Source organism: Clupea harengus, chromosome 16 (assembly GCF_900700415.2).
Source record: "Clupea harengus chromosome 16, Ch_v2.0.2, whole genome shotgun sequence".
NCBI lineage: Eukaryota > Metazoa > Chordata > Actinopteri > Clupeiformes > Clupeidae > Clupea > Clupea harengus.
In genome coordinates, this window is record NC_045167.1 from 26,462,061 (window position 1) to 26,484,443 (window position 22,383).

The 22,383-nt window shown below is 42.6% G+C and overlaps 2 long non-coding RNA genes and 1 gene segment (V, D, J or C); 2 read left to right on the top strand and 1 right to left on the bottom strand.

Moving 5' to 3' along the window:
- Positions 1-1,414: 1,414 nt before the first annotated feature.
- On the top strand, positions 1,415-11,988 carry LOC105908945. The segment is given in 4 exon segments: positions 1,415-1,519; positions 1,626-1,947; positions 6,005-6,035; positions 11,578-11,988. Coding segments are annotated over 4 exon segments (588 nt in total).
- LOC116224121 lies at positions 4,746-5,852 on the top strand. The gene is made up of 2 exons (XR_004165441.2): positions 4,746-5,182; positions 5,569-5,852. It is a non-coding gene; the product is annotated as an uncharacterized LOC116224121 (long non-coding RNA).
- A 5,637-nt stretch (positions 11,989-17,625) lies between the features above and the next one.
- Positions 17,626-19,569, bottom strand: LOC116224097. Its single transcript, XR_004165427.2, has 3 exons — positions 19,495-19,569; positions 19,226-19,396; positions 17,626-18,256 (listed from the first exon to the last, which is right to left on the bottom strand). It is a non-coding gene; the product is annotated as an uncharacterized LOC116224097 (long non-coding RNA).
- Positions 19,570-22,383: the final 2,814 nt, after the last annotated feature.

The window sequence follows — 22,383 nt, forward strand, 5'->3', positions numbered from 1 at the left end:
GGTGTCATGTCTGTAGTGCACAGCAGTGGTGAGTCTTGATTGGGAAGATGACACAAACCTCGACCTGAATCTAGCAGCATAGTTCTGCTGAAGAACGTCCCAACCAAGTAGAATGGCCTGACTGACGTTCCTAGTAACCAGCACTTCCTGCAGCAAACTCAATAAGCCCAGTCACAGTGTAATGTTAACAGGGCCTAGTGTGTCCAAACTCAGTGAGCCCAGTCACAGTGTAATGTTAACAGGGCCTAGTGTGTCCAAACTCAGTGAGCCCAGTCACAGTGTAATGTTAACAGGGCCTAGTGTGTCCAAACTCAGTGAGCCCAGTCACAGTGTAATGTTAACAGGGCCTAGTGTGTCCAAACTCAGTGAGCCCAGTCACAGTGTAATGTTAACAGGGCCTAGTGTGTCCAAACTCAGTGAGCCCAGTCACAGTGTAATGTTAACAGGGCCTAGTGTGTCCAAACTCAGTGAGCCCAGTCACAGTGTAATGTTAACAGGGCCTAGTGAGTCCAAACTCAGCCCAGTCACTTCGGTGAGATAAAATTATTTTTGAGAGGCCCTCTGTTCAATGATGGGAGTGACATTCATAAATTCTTACTGATAAATGAAATGCTTGAACCAGTGTCCAATAGGATGTGTATGTCAGACCCTTCAACTATGCTCCTAATGTATGCAGTGAAAGTGCCTTTGTTGCAGGTGACATTATATGCAACATCAGAATGTTTGTGCAGTGTGTTTTCCCCACCACTAGAGGGCACTGTTGGACTAGGAGAGAGAGACAGATTCTATAACTTGCCATCTGAGGCTATCTGGAGACAAGCTGACGGATGCCCCACTGCATCAGCTATCTGTAGTTTCCCTGCCGATAGACATCCTAATTCACATATGTGTTGCGGTGTTGCTGATCGCCATCCTGGTGATCTCAGAAAGAGACACGCTTGAGCACTGGACTCGGACTACTGTGTGTGATGTCACCAGTTAGTCTGCCATACTGAGGTCTTGGCATGAGTCTGAGTAATCTGTATAACGATCCGGTGAGAACCTGGAGTAGTAGTAGTGGTCTCTGGTTCATCTGATTTGTACATGAGATTATTAGAACACCACCTTGCCAAAATATCAAGAGTCTTCAATTCACTTTTATTTATTAAATGTATATATAACACCATTAACAACAAACGATGTCTCAAAGCGCTTTACAGAGCCCAAGACCTGTTCACTAATCTATCAATCAATCTACCAATTTCATAGAAAGATATTTTCCTCCCAATCACATCTACATCTATGTGTGTGTACATACTAATCATTACTGTAACCCTAACGTTCTGTTTCACTCAGGAAAATCATTTACATACAGTAGATGTGTCAGTTTGCATGAGTGGTCACAGTTCTAGTCTTGGGGGGATTATTTATAGCCCTGTGAGTTCACCACTTCATGGGTAGGAGCTGATTCTCATAGTGGAGAACTCAACAATGACTTTCATCTTCATGTTCCTCTGGACACTTGTCCTCTGCTTTCAGAGTAAGTTTGATTTGATTTGAACCCAGATCTTGTGTGTAAAGTAAAGATACATGAACATATGTGGGAGGTTAAATATATCTTACTATTCTCCATGTCTTCTCTGCAGTCTCATATGGACAGGTCACTGTGACTCAGACTCCTGCAGTGAAAGCTGTTCAACAGGGAGGATCAGTCACTCTCAACTGTAAAACCAGCAGTGATGTGTTTGTGACTTCATCAAAACATTATTTAGCCTGGTACCAACAGAAACCTGGAGCAGCTCCTAAACTCCTGATCTATACTGCCAAAACACTTCAGTCTGGGACTCCATCCAGATTCAGTGGCAGTGGAACTCACAGTGACTTCACTCTGACCATCAGTAATGTCCAGGCTGAGGATGCAGGAGTTTACTACTGTCAAAGTGAACACTATATAAGCAGTAAATATGTGTTCACACAGTGATAAAGCACCGTACAAAAACCTCCCTCAGAGGACAGAGGGGTGAGAAAGGGGGAGGGAGGGCTGATTAATCGACTGAAAACACTAACAGTAATAATAATCAGTCAGGCAACTGATGACTGCACTACTGCTGCAGACGTAGAGGAGAAAACAACAGAGGGAAAATTAACAGAGAGGAGAGGAGAGGAAAGGAGAGGAGAGTTCAATATTCATTTTAGAATATTACTTGTCTGAAAATGCCATGAGAAGTACTAACTGAATGATAGCATCCTGCCTGTGGATACACCTCTGTCATTCACATGAGAACCTCTGCCCATCGCATGCACTCACTATCTGGTCCTACTGAGGTCCACTTGAAGGGAATCTATGTAATGCAGTGCAGTCTATTCAGAGTCGTAAGAGGAGACTAACAGAAGCATCTAACAACAGAACTATGAGCAGCAGAGGTAATGTGGGGGAGGAATGGTCATTCACATGAGAGCCCCTGCCCATCGCATGGGGTAAAACCTCCTTGTTTGTGGAAAACCTTCAGACTTTCTGTGTTTTCATCTCTGACGCTGGACTGGGGTCATGGCCCAGAAGGCCTCAGTTCGGCCCTGGAGTAACAGAAGCAGAATACCGGGGCTAATCACTGGAGTTTATGCCAGAGGGAAAGCCTTGGGCTGGCCCGAAAGAGGCCAACAGTGTCCCTACTGGTCAGGCACTGAGTGTTGAGGTGTTTGAGTTTGAGATGACTGATTACCTGAGGAAACGTATCGGATCAGTTCATTTAAGCCATGACTGCCATGCCACGGTTACACTGTTACAGGACTCTGGAGATCTTCCCAGCTGCAGCAATGCAGTCATGTGCAGCTGCAAGGCAACATTCACTCTGACAATGATTAAATCCAGAAGGTGGACATAGATCTCTGGTGTTTGGCCAGGAGGTCAAAGAGACAGCCATCACACAGGGACACCCAACATGAGCATTTCACTGTGCAAGCATTAACACTGAATATACACTAAAGCTCCAGTTACTCTTTAACTGTTTTTGATCTGGGTACAACATTACACTTGTTCTCCAAACTGAAAGAAATACTGGAGTTATACCAGTACACCTATCCTGGGGAATATCTCAAACCTGTCTTCCAGATAAGGAGACCGTAGGAGCCAAATTAACCATCATGTTACATTTAGCAGACGCTTTTATCCAAAGCGACTTACAAGTTTTGGATATACATTTTACATCTACACTGATGGCACAATGCACATCAGGAGCAATTAGGGGTTCAGTGTCTTGCTCAAGGACGCTTCGACAGGGAATCAAACTAGCAACCTTCTGATTACTAAACGACTTCTCTACCTCCTGAACCATTGTCACCCCGAATATTGATTCTTATGCTATCCTTCTTTTTTAGTATGAGCATGTGTGTGTATGTAAGAATGAATGAGTGACACTATGGCCGTAGGTGTTTTACCCCCACCTAGAGGACACCTGAACTTGACCTGAGAGGCTGAAGGTGGAGCGCAAGGGGGAGGGGCCTTAACAGCCACACACACACACACACACACACACACACACACCCAAACACACACACACACAAACACACACACACCAGCCAGAGCATCTGGGCGTGGCTGAGGAAGGCAACAGTTTTTTGACCGTGTGCCGTAACGTTTGCCATGAGAACTGTGCTGTACGAAAGACTCTTTAGTTTAATATCTTTTATTTTATTTCCACCAACTTGTAATCCACCTTTCTGCAATAAACAGTCAAAGGGACCAACTGGACTCACCTCTACTCCTCATCTTTTCTACACGCGTCAGAACATAAATCCTACTCAGCCACTAGTGGTAGTAAAATAGAAATTGCTGCTACAGAGACTCTACATTTCTATATAATGACCATAGCAGAAAGATGGAGAAGGAGACAGGCCCAGTGTCCTCTGGTAAAGTGTGTTGTGTAACAGTCAGGTAGAGGACTGAACAGTGTGTAGTAGGATGAGTGCACCAGGGGAGATGGATGAGAACAAGGGGACCTCAGATGATGAGCAGAACTGGATTGGACATGACCCTGGCATAATCTCCTTTCTGCTGTATTTGCTTTTCCACCTTTTACTTCACAATATTCTCTTTCCTCTATAGGCTAATTAAAATCTTACGCCAGTATTTAACAGTGGATATGTCATACTGTTTGTTTACATTATAACTGTTTCCTTCAAACATGTAGAGTTTTACCGTGTAACCTTCAGCTCCTGTGATGCTTCAGCACCTCCTGCAGCAGCAGCAGTGCAGTCATGTGGAGCCTGACTGAGGGAGGTTTTTGTACGGCGCTTTATCACTGTGTGAACACTGGGCCACTGTGGTATGTCTGACAGTAGTAGACTCCTGCATCCTCAGCCTGGACATTACTGATGGTCAGACTAAAGTCACTCCCATAATCGGATCCTCCACCAACAAATCGACTTGGAGTTGAACCAAAACGTGTCTTTATGTAATATATTAAAAGTTTGGGAGCTTCTCCAGTTTTCTGAAGATACCAGGAGAGGTAGCTGCTGGCGATGGGGCTGCTGCTTCTGCAGTCCAGTTTGATGGTTTGTCCCACAAGAACAGCTTTCACTGCTGGAGTCTGAGTCACACTGATCTGGCCCCTGCATTCTGAAATATTACAAACATTTCATAGCATCACGGTTTTTTAAAACAAATTGTAAAATTATTTCAAATAATCCATTTCAGTTTGCAAAATACATTACCTGGAATACAGAACAGGAGTGCCCAGAGGAATTGAATGAGAAAAGTCATTCTTGTCAGATTGTTCTTCTAAAACAGGCTGGTGTTCAGTGTTCCAGTTCTCCTCTTTCTGAGATATAAAGCTCTCAAGAGCAAAAGGTTCACACTTTGGTTATGCAAATATGTCCAACCTCCCCAGTTTCTAACTGGCACCTTCTGATCCCCATTCCCTCTGTTCATGAAAAGAAATAAAGAAGACTCTTCAGTAGGCCAACAGTCTAAACCTAAATGATGTTTTGTTTGATTTATCTGGGCTAACAGCAATAACTAATAGGCCAGTGTGGTCCTACTTACTGACAGGAAGACTAAACAATCCTCAGACCCACAACTGAACTGAGAGAAACCTCCAGGATCAATGAAATGGAGCAGTTTGAGTATGACAGAAATAATACAAATGGCTTTATTGTTCTGCTAAAATCATTATCACATGGTATCAACACATTACTTCCTGTAGAGGTGAACTATACTATTCCCTTATTGCACTAGTGTAATCATACAATAAGCACCCCTGGATTAGACCTGTGATCTAAACCTGGAGCCAGTTTACTTTTCAATCTGTGCACCTGATTCCACTGTCGGGAATAACACATTCAAACCTGTCTACCACTGAGGCCAGAATTGTCATACTGTAGAATGTCTTCTTTTTAATTCTTACAATTCATGAGGCTGTATGTCATTCGGGCAAACTTAGCCAATTGGTTGGCATTTATAAAATATAAAAAATGAAATACATTCTTGTACTTAGGACGATGGAAGAAATTCAAATTTCAGACCTGAAATTAACCATGACATATTTCGTGATCTGCTAAATGTAACAGTGACTGCATTGCAATGTCAGTCAGAGTCGCTGTACCTTGAAGAGGTTTTTGTACAGCGTCTCTATGAGTCTGTATCACTGTGGTGGACTTTCGGTGGCGGCACAAGACTCGATGTTGGAAGTAAGTAATATCATCTTTGGTCCTATGTAATATATTGGTCTACATCTTAACGCTTTGGTTAATTTGCCTTCATTGTATCATTTGGTTTTGAAATTAATATATGTTTTAATGGTGTGCTTTAATAGGCAGATAAATCATAAACTTACGAGTCTGGTTTGGTAATAAAACGAAATAGGCTACCAATGTAATTTTGTGCATGTTTTATTCGTTATGACTAATATGATTGGTGGAATATCTTAGCCGAGTCAATTTTGCTTGGGATATCAGAAATTAAAGTTACCTTAGTGCGCATTAGAGGAGGGGTTTTTGTACGGCCACAGATAGTGTTTGTATCACTGTGGTACACGTTTGGAGGCGGCAGTAGACTTGACGTTGGAAGTAAGTAAACAGTCATACATTTTGATTATTCTGTCAGTATGTGTATGTGTTACTAAAGTCTTAATATGTTGCGCTATGAGCAGAGCAGTTTATACTCTGTCTCTGTTTTAAAACATTTTCGCACTTTTCGTAACAGTGTAGAACGTGTGCTTTGATCTGTGTAGTCGTACACTTACTTTTTTGTAAATTGTGTGTATTGACTCACATTTTTCACCCTAATAATCCCTTTAAATATTATACATCCCTTGCAAGTTTTTTACGAAAATAGGAAGGAAGATATTTCATGTTTGTAACTTGGTGTTAGTGGTGTTCAGTGTTGTGCACGTTCACACCTCTCATGAACTAGTTCAAAGTTCAGTTCATACAAGTAAACATGAATCGTTCACGTTCATAGTTCACCATTTCAATTCTGAACTAGTTCATAGTGCTCATTTTTCAGGAGGACATAATTTGCACAGAAAGGTGAGATTTTTACTGTCGGAAACTTTATCAGACAGTGTGTAAAAATCCAACAAGGGCATGTACACTAAATGAAAGACCGCTCAAAAGTTAGCATAGGTAAACCCTGTAACACTCCTATTTGTACATTAGCGGTTTATGCAGGTGTTAAAGCAAAAAAAAAATCCTGAGCCTGAACTTTTTTTTGTGTGTGGGAGGGGGGGGGGCGTCCCGTGGCATGGATATTCGCAGGGTAAAAAAAACAAACAAACAAACATTTAGAAATGAATGATTGTAGATTATGGTGAGACTTTTGAAACTGCAATCACAAGAAAGGTCAGCAATAGTACTCCACCTCACTACAATATGGTACTAACACATGTAGCATTTACGATTTCTTTTGATATCAAGTTTAGCTGCTAAGCTTTGTCCTTGAAAGGTTACAAGATGACCTACAATCACAAGGTGACATGTAATAAGGGTATGTCAGTGGAAGAAGAGTTGATTTGCAACCATTTAATTGAGGATATATGAAAAAGGACAGCGATTTACTTTTTAAACTGTTAAAGTGCAACAGTGAACTGTAGAAAATAATGTAGTTTTATATTGCAACTAGTGCTGTCAATTTAACGCGTTATTAACGGCGTTAACGCAAACCCATTTTAACGCCGTTCATTTTTTTTATCGCGAGATTAACGCGAATCTTTTTTTATAATTTTTTTTTTTTTTTTTTTAGATAAACATTCTTTTTGGCCTCGCAAACTGTGTAGTAGGCGAACGTTACGGTTTGAGTGAATGGTGAGCGCGATACGGCTAAATGGATGATAAAAAGCTTCTGAATGGAAAGTTTACTTTTAAAAGTTGTGTTGTGCAAAAGAAGCGAGCTTCACTGTTGTCTGAAAATGTCAACAGGCAGCTGGCTGAAAGCAAAGAAGTAGTAGGCTTACCTTTTATTGGTAACCTAACTGTTACGGTTCAATGTTTCTGAAATAAGAGGCCTGACTGCTATGTTCCCAGCAAACTTGAAAAAAAGAAAATATTAAGCCATGGTTTAACTGCACTATAGGCTGAGTCCTTGTTTACCTGAAATGTGCACTTTATAATTTTATTTTGTACCGCCCTGTTTGGCAATATTGGTTTTCAATAAAATAAAACATTTGCATAAAGCAAGCCAATCAACTTTTCCATGTTGATAAGGGCATTCAAATAAAAATAAAATGATGGAAAAAATTAATAAACGAAGGGACATTTAGAATAGATAAAAAAATTGCGATTAATCGCGATTAATTTTGAGTTAACTATGACATAAATGCGATTAATCGCGATTAAATATTTTAATCGTTTGACAGCACTAATTGCAACATTTCCATAATTACTTTGTTCAAAAGAAATAATCGTAAATTAAATACTAGGAAATTAATAGAAAATATATCGATAAAATAAATAACAAACAAAACATTAAAATGTTACAAGAACTGGTAACTAATGTTGGGAAATAAATAAAAAACAGGACTTTGTCCATTTACTTGTTGGTGGCTTCGTCGACATTTTTAGCTTTTCCGAAATACGTCTTTTAAACTCTGGTGTTATGCCGTGTGTGTTAAAATAGCGAAATGCTGATTAGATATTGACAGTTTAGTCAAACACACGTCACACACACGGTCAGTTATTGATGCCGGTACATCAGCTGAGGATGTTGCTCCCGGTAAAGGCGTTGTGTGTTGGAGAGCTAGTTCCATATATTAGCTTTCTCGAGCACAAAGTGCAGAAGCAAGCACCTGCTTCTCTTAACTTCTTACACAGCTACCAAAAGGCTTACTGCTTACTGTCCTTCCCTTCCCATCTATTCCATCCTACTCTCCTTTGGTGTGATGTCTCTCTACTCTACATCTACGCTAGGCAGAGCGATAGAGAAAAGTCGGTGTTTGAAGCACATTTTCTTGGTTAAATCCTAATATCAAGGACTCAGATATTGCAATTGTTGGTTATAATGTTTTTAGAACTGATAGAGCTAAACGTGGGGGTGGTGTTGCCATGTTTGTGAAAAACAACTTAAACTGTTCTGTACGCATCTCCACTTCCCTCCCGGGCCAATTTGAGCTGTTAGCCGTAATATTAATCTGGGTGACTATCCTATCGTCATTGTGGGTGTTTACCGACCTCCCTCTGCTGTCCCAGAAGCATTACAGAGTCTTTCTGAAAAATGTTCTTCTGTGTCTAGCTGCGAAACTGTCATATTAGGCGATTTTAACCTAGATTGGTTCTCACCTGTAGCCAATGAATTTCAAGACCTGTGCTTAGAGTCAAATCTTACCCAATTGGTTACTGAATGCACCCGCCCAAATATGAAAATCCCAAGTAACTCATCTCTGTTAGATCTCATTCTTACTAATAGGCCACAGCACTACCTGCACACCTGTGTGTTTCCCTTGGATTTTAGTGATCACTGTCCAGTGGGCTGCATCAGGGATGGACGGAGAAAGGGTGCTGCCCCTTTAATTGTTTATAAAAGGTCCCTCAAAAATCTTGACGATCAGGCATTTTTATTTGACTTGCTATCCAGCAATCCTACCTCTATAGAGCTTATTCCGGACGTAGGTGTTGCCTTGAGTCATTTCCTGTCGGTTTTTCATGCTGTCACTGACAAACATGCACCTTTTAAGAAATGTAGGATAAAAAATCGTTTTAATCCCTGGTTTACTCATGATATAAGTGAGGCCACTACTAATAGAAATAAGGCCTGGGCATTAGCAAGATCCACTGGCTCTGCTGCAGCTTGGCAATCTTTTAGACACCTTCGTAACAAATGCACACATCTGGTAAAAATGGCCAAATCCAAATACTTTGTGAATCATTTGTCTGCTTGTGGTAGTAATCCAACAAAATTCTGGAAAACAGTTAAGTCTCTTAAAGGGGTTTCCCCACCTACACTACCCCAGCAGATCATGCTGGAAGATAAAGCAATTAATGATCCTAAGGAAGTTTGTAATGCTTTCAATAATCATTTTATCCAATGCGGCACTTTGTTTGACCTTTCTAATTTCCCTGATGTACCGGATGGAGTGCTAGATAACTTCACTGTTGATGCCAGGTCACTGGGAACTGACCCAACCACATCCTTCTCTTTTAGACCAATACAACAGCATGAAGTCCTCTCTGCTCTTCGTAATTCTAAATGTATGAAGAGCTCAGTGGGTGCAGACCAGTTAGACCCAAGTCTCTTGAAGCTTGCTGCCCCCATTATAGCCAGACCCCTGACCCACATTTGTAATCTATCACTTTTTTCTGGCTACATTCCTAGCATCTGGAAATCTGCATTAGTGGTGCCCCTTCATAAAGGGGGAGACCCAAATGAAATGAACAATTATAGGCCGATCTCCAAGCTCCCATGCCTAGCCAAAATGTTGGAATCCTTTGTAAATGAGCAAATTAGCTCTTTTCTATCTTTAAACTCAATTTTATGCCCCTTTCAATCAGGTTTCAGAGCTGGCCACAGTACCATTACTGCAACAACCCTTGTGGTAAATGACATAGCCTCTGCTGTAGACAAGAAACAATGTTGTGCCGCTTTATTTATTGACCTGTCGAAAGCTTTTGATACAGTAAACCATGAGATACTTTTTGGCAAACTGAACTCCCTGGGATTTGATAATGTCTCCCTCAGATGGTTCAAAAACTACTTCACGGGTAGAACACAATGTATAGATGTTGCAGGCCTTACATCTGAGGCCCTAGTAATTAATTCTGGTGTCCCTCAGGGCTCTATTTTAGGCCCGGTATTGTTCTCACTTTACATTAATAATATCTGTGACCATCTAGAACATTGCAAAGTCCATTTTTATGCCGATGATACAATTTTGTATGCCTCAGCGCCCTCTTTAGATCAAGCAGTTTCAAACCTTCAACATGCTTTTGATTGTGTACAGGATTCCCTAAAGTCCCTCAAATTGATGCTGAATGAGTCTAAGACTAAATTCATGATTTTCTCCAATGGTAGAAATAATGTCCCCTCCACCCATAGGATATGCACCCGTTCTGGGACTAATATTGAGCAAGTTCCTTGCTATAAATACCTAGGTATCTGGCTAGATGATAGGCTGTCATTTAAATCACATGTTCTTGACCTAGCTAAGAAGGTTAAAATTAAACTGGGTGCTCTTTATAGAATAAGATCTTGTTTTACTTTTGAAAACCGAATGGAAATAGTGCAATCAACAATTTTGTCAGTTCTTGACTATGGTGACATTGTTTACATGTATGCTGCACCCTCTACCTTAAAACTCCTGGACTCTGTTTACCATAGTGCTATTCGCTTTGTTACAGGAGACGCTTTCAGGACCCACCACTGTAACTTATACAAGAATGTTGGTTGGTCCCCTCTAGCAGACAGGAGGGAAAAACACTGTCTTTTATTTGTTTATAAAGCCTTAGTGGGAAAACTGCCTAATTATCTCATGTCACTTTTAAAATTAAAATCCATCTGTCATAATACACGGTCACAGAGCCTCATCTCCCTTGAAATCCCCCTTACAAAAACTAATATAGGTAAAATAGCTTTTAAGTTCTTTGCTTCCCATAAATGGAACACTATTCAAGTGGAGTTGAAATTAACCAAGTATTTGTCTGTCAACCAATTTAAGAGCCTTTTAGATAATAAGGATGTGCCTCAATGCTGTTGTTTTGAATGATTCTCTGATTTAATTTTTTTACTTTATGTTATTTATTTATTTTTTATGCTTAATTTCTGAGTTGTTTGGTGTGTTTTTTTTTAAATTTATTTTGTCTGTTTCGTTTTGTTGTGGTTTGTTTATGTTGTTCTTCTGTACTATGTGGCCTCAATCAGGGCATTGCTGCAAAAGAGCCCTGTGCTCAGTCAATTTCTCCCTGAATAAACAATGATGATGATGATGATGATGATTTTCCCAAGACCCGCCCCAATCTACTTTTGATTGGCTAATAATGTTATTTTGAGAGCGGGAGAGTTGTGCTCCTTTCATTTCATTGGCAGACGAACTCATAAACTCGAAAGTGATGGTGATGATATCGAGACGTGTTTTTTTTTTTTTTTTACATTAATAATGGACGCTGAGCTGGAAGGTAGCGGGGAGCAGCAGGAGCGGGGAGACCAGTCGCTTGGGCCCACAGAAGGACGGCCTGTACAGCTGGAGCAACACCCTGACCCTCCCTCTCCAGGAGTGGACCCAGGGGGTCTCAGTGACCTGCGAGGCAAAGCAGGGCTCCCAGTCTGTCACTGAGATTCTGAAGAAATCAGACTGCTCCTAGGGTCCCCTTTCAAATGTCTGTCATTAGCCTGATTGAAAGTGTATTTGATAAAGACTCTTCATCTCTGATAGAGACTCTCTCTTATTTCTGTTAGTGTGCAGCACTGAGTCACTGTCTTTCCCTCCCTTTCCACCTCTTTTACAGCATTTGGGAATCTGAAGTGCTTGTTACTTTGACCCTTTCATGTGTTTTGACCATTTATTAATAAAGGAGTTTGATGAAATTAATCAGAAACTTGATTTTGTATCTTTTGTGTCTTCAGTTCAAGGTATATTTCTAGATCGATGATTGTTGCACCCAATGAAGGCAGTTAAAGCCACTCCACTAATAATGTTGAAATGTACAGTATATCCTTAAAGTACAGAAACTGTCACTAACAAAGTTCTTATACTTGCTGACAGCCCTTCTGTCAAATAACTCCTAAAATTACACGCTTGTAACATCACAACTGTATAACTTACAGGGGGAAATTACTCCGCCTCCAAGAATGTTCTTATTTTTGTAATAAAATAGCATCATCAAATTGAATGAAGATAGATATAATTTGACTTCCCTTTGTCATTACAACCATAGAGGGCTTATTATGTAGCCAGTAAACACAATAACAGGTCCATTATGATGCCTTGATGAGATAATTTGGTCTAAAAGCAAAAATGAGTTATGAGGCTGTTAAGTTGTGAGACTTTTACAGATTTAAGTAATAATTCAAGTATTTAAACAATTACCTGCATTCTGTACCATAGAAAGATCACTTAAAAGGAATGATTAAAATTGTATTTAAAAATCCTTCCAAGCTCTCTAACTCTATAATCACTCTTGAGCTCAAAGAGACTGTATGTAATGTCCCGTAATGTAAATCTCTTGAGAACACTTGAACATCTGGCGATAGCACTGCCCTATATTATATATACAGTTGCAGAGTATTATGAAAGTCTGGTGTCATAGAGGTGTAAATGTTGGCAACTAAAACCACTGTCATAACTGAATAATGAACATGCTAATGTGTTCCTTGTAATGTAAATCCCTTGAGAACACTTGAACATCTGGCGATAGCGCTGCTCTATTCTGGGACTAGCAGACCCACTCAGGCCTGGCAATGCAAATAGAAGTTTCCCCCACAGAGAGCTCTGTTTCCTGGGTTACACCTACAGCCAGAAACTGCACTGAGACAGCTGTGCTCAGTTACACTGCTTTACTTTCACTCAGGACAACTCAGGTATTCTGAGACATGGCGTTGCATGACGAGGCTCTAAACTATATTTAGCTTCATTCACACATGAAGGTACCACCACACCATCACCAACAAATTCATTTGTGGTTGCGCGCATACTTGGATATTCTAAGACATGGCAGTGCATGACGTAGCTATAAACTGCATTTTAGTTCCAGCAATTCATGCTACCGCTAGACTATCACCAACAAATCAACATTACTTACTGACACACACACCTTCTTCTGCTGGTGGCCACCTCCCCCTACTGGTGGTGATAGTGAAACACAGCTTCACTGCTTGAAGGTGCATGCATTTTGTGTGGCTGTACACTGTGTGTGTGTGCACCTTTCTGTCAGCAGAAAACGTAGAGAATAAATATAGTCATTTATCAAATAAATTAACCTGTTAACATCTTGTTGAAACACATTTGAGAGGCTGTGGTAGCCCAAGGTAATTCAGATGCAGTGAACACGAGTGTGAAATCAGTTAATTTAATCAGTTTATATTACATCATCTTATTGGAGTGTTAACATCCAGAGACAGCATGTTAACACACCCCTCTAGCTCTCTCATCTGCACTGACACACACACACCTGCACTGACACACACACACACACACACACCTGCACTGACACACACACACACACACACGCACACACCTGCACACTATTTGGGTTCACATTGCCTGTATTTAAGGCATAATGTATGCACAATGCCGGTAAGCATCGGAAAATAATTCCTGACGGAGCGAATAGGACCGCAGGTGTAAAGTGCTGCGGAACCTCCGTCTCCATTTGTACACACACACACACACACACACACACCATAGAACACACACACACCATAGAACACACACACACACACACACACACCATAGAACACACACACACACACACACACACCATAGAACACACACACACACACACACACACACACCATAGAACACACACACACACACACACACACACACGTACACACAGCATGATAACAACATGTGACCATTTGTACAGGCTATAAGCATGAAAACAACATGCGACCATTTGTACAGGCTATAAGCATGATAACAACATGTGACCATTTGTACAGGCTATAAGCATGATAACAACATGTGACCATTTGTACAGGCTATAAGCATCAGAGGAGGCTCTTCCATTGAGGAAACGGAGGAAGAACCTCCCCAAACTTGAACTGAAATTGAACTGACTAAAATCCTTTAAAAATGCAGTTTGATATCAGTATTTAATACTATCCACATCACAGTTCGTTTCCCTGAGTTAAAATAACATTAGCACCCCCTATCGTAACCAGACATTATTGCACGGAGCGCCGTCCTCCCTTTTGCCCCTATTGAGATCCATGTATTCGGTCTCTGATACTGGCGGCTCGTGGGGCTCATTCACTTACATTACCCAGGGGAGGAAAGTCCTCCCTAGCGTCTGAGTCTGCGCCAACATCGCTTAACCAATAAACAACGGATTTGGCGTTGGAGGGAGGGGATTACACATTAAGAGCGAAAGAAGTTACCCGGCTCGACCATTCTGCTGTAGGATATCGACAGAACTTCACCCTTGGATTGTTGTAGAAATATTGCAAATAAAGATATGTGCAATGGAGAACGAAGACATTGTACATGTTTTATTGAACAAACCGTTTTCTACATTTCGCTACAGAGAGAAGGTTAGTATGAAAACAACAGGGAGACCACTTCCAAAAATTCACTAAACCCAGTGGTAAAACCGCTGCCGTTAATGCTAACTGGTATGCGAAATACTCATGGCTCACTGGTACCATTACTAACAATCGGCTATACTGCTGGCCCTGTTTGCTCATGGGTAAATCACACACATGGTCTGTAAATGGATTCGCCGACATTACAAATTTGGACAACGAAACGTCATGATAAATGCCAAGACCACGTTGGCGCAGCACTTCGGTTGTCCTTGCTAGGCACCATGCCAATTGATCAGGTCGTGGATGAGGGTGTGCGGTTGCAAATCGCGCACCACAATGCTAAAGTGCGCCAAAATAGGGAGGTTTTGAAGAGACTTATTGATGCAACTGCCTATCTAGGCATGCAAGAGTTGTTCTTGTTCAGCAGACATTCTGAATGGAAATTGTTAATGAATGTTTCAGAACGCGATGTGTTTCGTATCTATTCTAATTAGCCTACGTTGTCACTTGGGCATTGGCCTCATATTAGGCTACTTGGTGAATGATTCAGAGCATGATGCATTTTAAATGGCATCACTTTTGGTCTTGTGTCTTAATTTTTCTTAAAACAATTGCAGCTGAAAATAAAATTAGTCAAATAATAACCAATAGCTTCAGTAATTGAGGGGGGAAATAGGCCCAGAATTTTGTATTTAGTTTTTCAAATCAAGAGTAGGCCTGATTTGACTAATTGGCTTTGCATCCTTTCCTTCTGGCCTTGTCTAGTCCAAAGACATGCTGTCCACCAGCTTTCAAAGTACAATGGTGCCACACTGGTAGCTTTGTATCAATTTGATCCCTGCCTGCTGTTTTCTACTGTAGTTCACAAAAACACCCTGAAACAACTTGTATCTCACATGCTTATGCCACCAACAGAATAAGCAGGCCAATGGCAACCAAGTGCGCAGTCCTTCCTCCCTCACTTTAAAAACCACCAGCCGCCACTGATAAGCATGATAACAACATGTGACCATTTGTACAGGCTATAAGCATGATAACAACATGTGACCATTTGTACAGGCTATAAGCATGATAACAACATGTGACCATTTGTACAGGCTATAAGCATGATAACAACATGTGACCATTTGTACAGGCTATAAGCATGATAACAACATGTGACCATTTGTACAGGCTATAAGCATGATAACAACATGTGACATGGTTGTGTAAAGGACACTGAGTTAAATCAACTATGCATTAAGTAGATGTGTAATTAAACACTAAAATGGAAACATACCTGGAGTTGACTCGGGCCTCTCTGCTTTAGTCGGACCAGCCGTCTCCTTTACTAGGAACGGCAGCTCTGGTGGAAATGCTTATAGCCTGTACAAATGGTCGCATGTTGTTATCATTGAAAGGAATTATTTATATATCCCAAATATTGGAGACTCAGTCAGAGAGTGATGAATAACCAAGGTCCAGGTTTATTCTTTCAATGATGTACACCAGAGGAGGAGAGAGAATAGATTTCACAGAGTGTGTTTCACCTAAATCTCTTTCACTGACTGTCTCTAGGGAAAAGTCTTTTAACTCTTGAAAAGCAAAGGGGGGTGGATACCTAAATGCTAATTATTATATGTCTCTGGTCAGGGAGGAAGCTTTGAGGGCCTTCTCACACCTCATGTAGGCAGTGTTGCCAACTTAGGGACTTTGTCGCTATATCTGGCGACTTTCCAGACCCCCTTGGCGACTTAATTAGCAAAAAGCGACTAGCGACAAATCTAGCGACTTTTTGTTGTCATTTGGTGGATTACTGTGTTGACAAAGCACTGAAAAAGCATCTCACATATCCCGTTCTGCAGTTCACGTTACAACCGATCTCACGGGAGCTGAGTACAGCCAGGGCTGTCGTCGTCTCCTCTCCACTCACACAGCGCCTGCGAGGCCAGCCTGACTAGATAGCAGCAAAATATTAGAACTTTGTATTCGCAGGCAAAATTACCTCTCTCAGAATTGCATATTGTGCGCATGCGCAGCTTATTTGCATATTAACACAATATTACATATTATTCTATTGCTAATTCTGAGAATGTATTTTTAAGTGGAAACAGAGATTAAAATGAAACATATTGTCAACAAGAAAGCTTTAATGAAAATACATTCAAAACCAAAAATGTCTAGAGAGAGACAGGGAAACAGACAGAGAGAGAGAGAGAGAGAGGGGGAAACAGTCAAAGAGAGAGAGCGAGAGAGAGAGACAGGGAAACAGACAGAGAGAGAGAGAGAGAGCCAGGGAAACAGACAGAGCGAGAGAGAGCCAGGGAAACAGACAGAGAGAGAGAGAGCCAGGGAAACAGACAGAGAGAGAGAGAGCGAGAGAGAGCCAGGGAAACAGACAGAGAGAGAGAGAGAGAGAGAGCCAGGGAAACATACAGAGAGAGAGAGAGCGAGAGAGAGCCAGGGAAACAGACAGAGAGAGAGATTGCCCAGTTTATAGTCAATAGATATTTACAAAAAAATATATGTACAATGTTCATCATTTCGTCCAAACTTATTTACAGATTATGTACACTATTTACACTTCCTTCTGGGGAGTTTAAGAATTCACAGAGCAACTCCCGAGTGTGAAGGGCTTCCCTGGGTCCTCTATTGCCACCCATGTGTGTCTGACACTCTGTAGATTCATTTCTCCGTCCCTTTGACCCTCGATCAGCTCTCTGTCACCAGGGTTGAGTAAATCATTGTGGAGCACACATGCTGCCATGACTATCGTGTCTACATGACACGGCAGCATGCATATCCTGGCAGCAAGAATGACAAACGCACACTCCACAGTCATTCTTGAATGACAAACGCACACTCCACAGTCATTCTTGAATGCCCAACGCACACTCCACAGTCATTCTTGAATGCCCAACGCACACTCCACAGTCATTCTTGAATGCCCAACGCACACTCCACAGTCATTCTTGAATGCCCAACGCACACTCCAGTCATTCTTGAATGCCCAACGCACACTCCACAGTCATTCTTGCCCTTGATAGCCTGTAATAATGTTCTTCTTTGGCCTTGAAAGGTTGCTGCCAGGGTAGGGTCTCATGAGGTAGCGTTTTAAAGGAAACGCAGCATCCCCTATCATCATGAAAGGCACGTCACCGTGCTGACCTTATTCAGGCAGGGGGGGGCGTCTTCTGGCACATTTCAACTTTTTTCATTCATTCCCCTCCCCAGTGCTGAATTGGCGAACACCCCACCGTCACTAGCACGGCCAAAATCGCCAACTTCAACAATTCTAAATCTTGAATCTGCATCCATTAGTGCCAACAAGATGATTGAGAATGTTTTTTTTTTATAATTAAAATTAAAACTGGCTACATTACTTTTTTTGGAGCTTGGATGACTATGTGTTTCCCGTCTATGGCTCCGATGCAATTTGGGAATTGCCATCTTCCCCAAAAGCGCTCTGCTATATCTCTCCATGCTGCCTCGGTTGGTCTCGGCATTTGGGTCTCCATCCTCTTGATGAAAATTGCCCTACATGTCATCTAGACAGAGTCTGCCACAGTTTTGCGTCCTAGCCTGTAGGCAAAAGCCAGACTCCTAAAGGACTCTCCGGTGGCAAGGAATCTGTAGGAAAAGAGATAATTTGTTAACTGGTGTACAACATACATGAGTTATTGTTACTTTAAAAAAAATGTCTGTTATTCAATTATCTGGCAATTTATGTCAGTTGTGGCAACAGTTGTGAAGTGCCAATGTCGCTGGAAGGACCTAAGGGACCAATTTTCAAAAAAAAAAGTTCAACCACGGAGTGGATCAGCAGCATGTTAAATTAACTTTTATCTACGTGTTGGTTGCAGAGAATCAAAGTAAGGACCGCCACACAGAGCAATAAGTTTGAGTTGAGTTTACTGAGTTTTAAAAGAGTACAAGATCAGTCTTAGGTGAGTTCACACAAGAGCTCCGTCACCCACAACTGGAGAATGCATTCTGATATCATGGTACACAGATCCTCCTTTTAACCCTTAGTCGCCACTATGTTGCTTAAGCATGAATCCCCTGAGGAGCTGTTTCTAACTAACTCCTTAACAATGAGGTCTCAGTGTGAAAAGTCCAATTCTCACAGTTCAGCTATTAATCTTATCTCGTTCATGTCCCGTGGTGATCTTTCTGCCCTAAGTGATTGTAGTTTACGGCCACTGTCACTGCTGGCTCGTGCTGGCCCTGTCAATGTCACACCAGCAGCGACACCTCAGGGTAATAGGCCTCTTTCCTTAGCATGGTGAAATTACTTAATAATCTGTTTACTGTTCTGATCTAAATTGCTTGACATTGAACTTCAACTGAACTGCTTGTTGATGACTAAACATTGGTGACATCAATAAACTTGTTTTTCTCTTACAAGCAGGACCCCAAAAGGAGTGGAAATACTCCCAAGCCCTTTCTTTCCTTGTTCCCCACCTTCAACCCAGGAGGTACAGTGCAAACACTGAAAGGCAGTGATGGCTCACTGATACCCAGCACACTATTTTACATATGGCACAAGTTCTAAAGAACTGAAATGTTTTCTCATTTCAAGAATCAGCATACATTTACCTGTGCATTTAATTTATGTTTTAGCTCTAGAAGCAGCCTTGACCAGGTTGACGTTGAAGATCGGGAGGCATTGGACCTGAGCCATGGAGAGGATGTGCGGGATAAAAACGACCAACACTCCCAACCAGATCAACATTTTCAACCAGCAGGGTAGGTCATTGTTTTCCAAACCTAATAAATAATCGTGTTAAATAATTGTAATTTCAAAGTTGATTAAAATAATCGTGATAATCATTTATTTTCCATAATCAAGCAGCCCTACAACAGACCTGCCGCGCGCAAGAGGGCCTCAGCACCTGCAGTGTCATTGGAGGATAGGCTGCTGGCTATGGTCCAGGAACCTCCTCAACAGATGTTTCATCGTGTGCCACAGGAAGAGGATAAAATGTTACATTTTGCCCTTCAGTCTGGTGCCCTTGCTCAACAAATGAAGTGGCGGGGGGTAAGTTAAGGGCAAACATTGCCCTGTTAGAAGGTCTCCAGGGTGTCCATGACCTGGACCAAGGGCACCGGCAGGCGCAGAAGCAGGGCCCTGGTCTAATGAGGCCCTGGTCATGGACACCCTGGAGACCTTCTAACAGGGCAATGTTTGATCAGACATCCCAGCCATCCCACCAGAGCCAACCATTGTATGCACCACACTCGCATGCACAGGTACAGATGAGGTACAGACCAAGAAGTGAGGAGACTTGGGGGGGGGGGGGGATGTGGTGAAAGTACTGTGCCCTCACCCATCCCTCACTTTACAGACTTATTGTGTTGTGTCACAAACAATAAATTGCCTTTGTAAATCAGTATTTCCTGTGTGTTTCTCTGTAACTTGTCAACACCTAAGCCCTGGCAGTTTGTCTGAAATTAATGGAGTAAGTAAAGGCGGTGCAGTGCCCCCCTGGGCCTGGGGCCTCCAAATAGAGGCCCATTGAGGACCACCCTGCTCTCTCCCCAAAACACCAATTTTGTCACTTAGTTGTGACATTAACAAACATGCTACCAAGAGCTGTAAATATAATGTCTACATACATAATGAAACTATTATTTTTACTAGTTGCCCATGCATAATAATCATGGAAAAGCCTGGTGTGTTGGCCTACCTCAGTGTAACCACAAGTCTTTGCTTTGGTTCGACTGCCAGTCTGTAATTGGTGCCCTGTCGCTGGAGATCTGCACCAATCGGTGACAGGATGTGGTCCATCTGCGATGGTGTCATTCGCAGGTACGCTCGATGATATTCGGCGTTAAAACGCAACTCCTCCACCAGGTGGTAGAATGCCCCTTGCTCTCGCCTGCTCTGGTTGATTGCGGTCACCCAAGTTTGTTTCCTCTTTTTTATTCTCTGGAGGATTAGAAGTAAGGCAAGGGCCTTCCGCCTACTCACTGCAGGCACTGTAATAAAACAACTCTGTTGAGGTTAGATTATTCAACAACGCACAGCTTTCATCTATGCTAGCCTATTAGTGGGGCAGATAACTGTAACAATCGTTCAAAAGTGGATACAAGCACCAAAATTTGGTAGATTTATCCCTCTGGGGTCATTCATTAAATAGAGAACGTTTGCCACTTACATTTCCAAAATGGCCGCCATTTTCCAAGATGGCCTCCAATTTAGCTGCTGGACAGACATATTGTTGGATGTGAATGTTGTTGTAAATTTCTAATACTGAATTTTGAGGAAAAGTTATGCTAAATGACAAAAAGTGTGTACAACTGTGAAAAGTCACACAAACACACACACACACACACACGTGGGCATGGACACAGGAACATGAACAATGACAGTTTTCATTTCATTACTTTGAATGGCAAAATTTCGTTTTGGGACATTAACTTATCTATGTTTTCTTTGTCTTTTCCAGACAGGGTGTGGTATTCCTCAAAGCAGGGAGTCGCACACAGTGGGACATCACAGCACACACACACACACACACACACACACACACACACACACACACACACACACACACACACACACAGGGAGTCACACACAGTGGGACATCACAGCACACACACATGTACTTCAGACATCACAGGACACACACACACACACACACACACACACACACACACACACACACACACACACACACACACACACACACACACACACACGTACTTCAGACATCACAGGACACACACATGTACTTCGTGGCCTTCCGCAGTTGTGGACGCCTGGTTGTTGTCTGGCAGTCCAGCGTTGAGGGGAGTGTCCAGCGTTGAGGGGAGTGCCCAGGGTTGAGGGGAGTGCCCAGGGTTGAGGGGCGTGTCCAGGGTTGAGGGGAGTGTCCAGGGTTGAGGGGAGTGTCCAGGGTTGAGGGGCGTGTCCAGGGTTGAGGGGAGTGTCCAGCGTTGAGGGGAGTGTCCAGCGTTGAGGGCCTTCTGGCAGTGAGGAACTGGCATGTCATGTTTTCCCTGAACCCTGGACATGTCCTCTCCTGCCCTGTGAGCTGACGCTGGACATGTCCTCTCCTGTGAGCTGACGGTGGACATGTCCTCTCGTGTCATCCTGTGAGCTGACGGTGGACCAACCCTGGACATGTCCTCTCCTGCCCTGTGAGCTGACGCTGGACATGTCCTCTCCTGCCCTGTGAGCTGACGCTGGACCACATAGCTGTTGAACACAGCCACATCCAACACATAAAAAAAAACAGCTCACGCTACCACTTGAATGTCCTGCGAGGACTTTCATCAAAGGTGTTGCGCCGGTCTAAGTTGTCCACAGAGCCCATGTTGCTGTTGTGTGCCGACACACAGCAGGGTTTGGACCAAAGTCCACTCGGCCAGTCCGCACCATGGTCCCAGAATGCACAGTGGACAGAATATGAACTCTGCCACAGTTGTGTCAACCCACACCGCTAGCTTCCCAGCATTGCTGAGTCTTTCCCTGGAGGCAGCCATCACCCATCTCCAGCCTCTGTGGTGCAGGGGCAACACCCATCACCAGCCTGTCCAACCAGGGGCATCACCCATCTCCAGCCATCCCCCATCTCCAGCCATCACCCATCTCCAGGGGCATCACCCATCTCCAGCCATCACCCATCTCCAGGGGCAACACCCATCTCCAGGGGTATCACCCATCTCCGGGGGCAACACCCATCTCCAGGGGCAACACCCATCTCCAGGGGCAACACCCATCTCCAGGGGCATCACCCATCTCCAGGGGT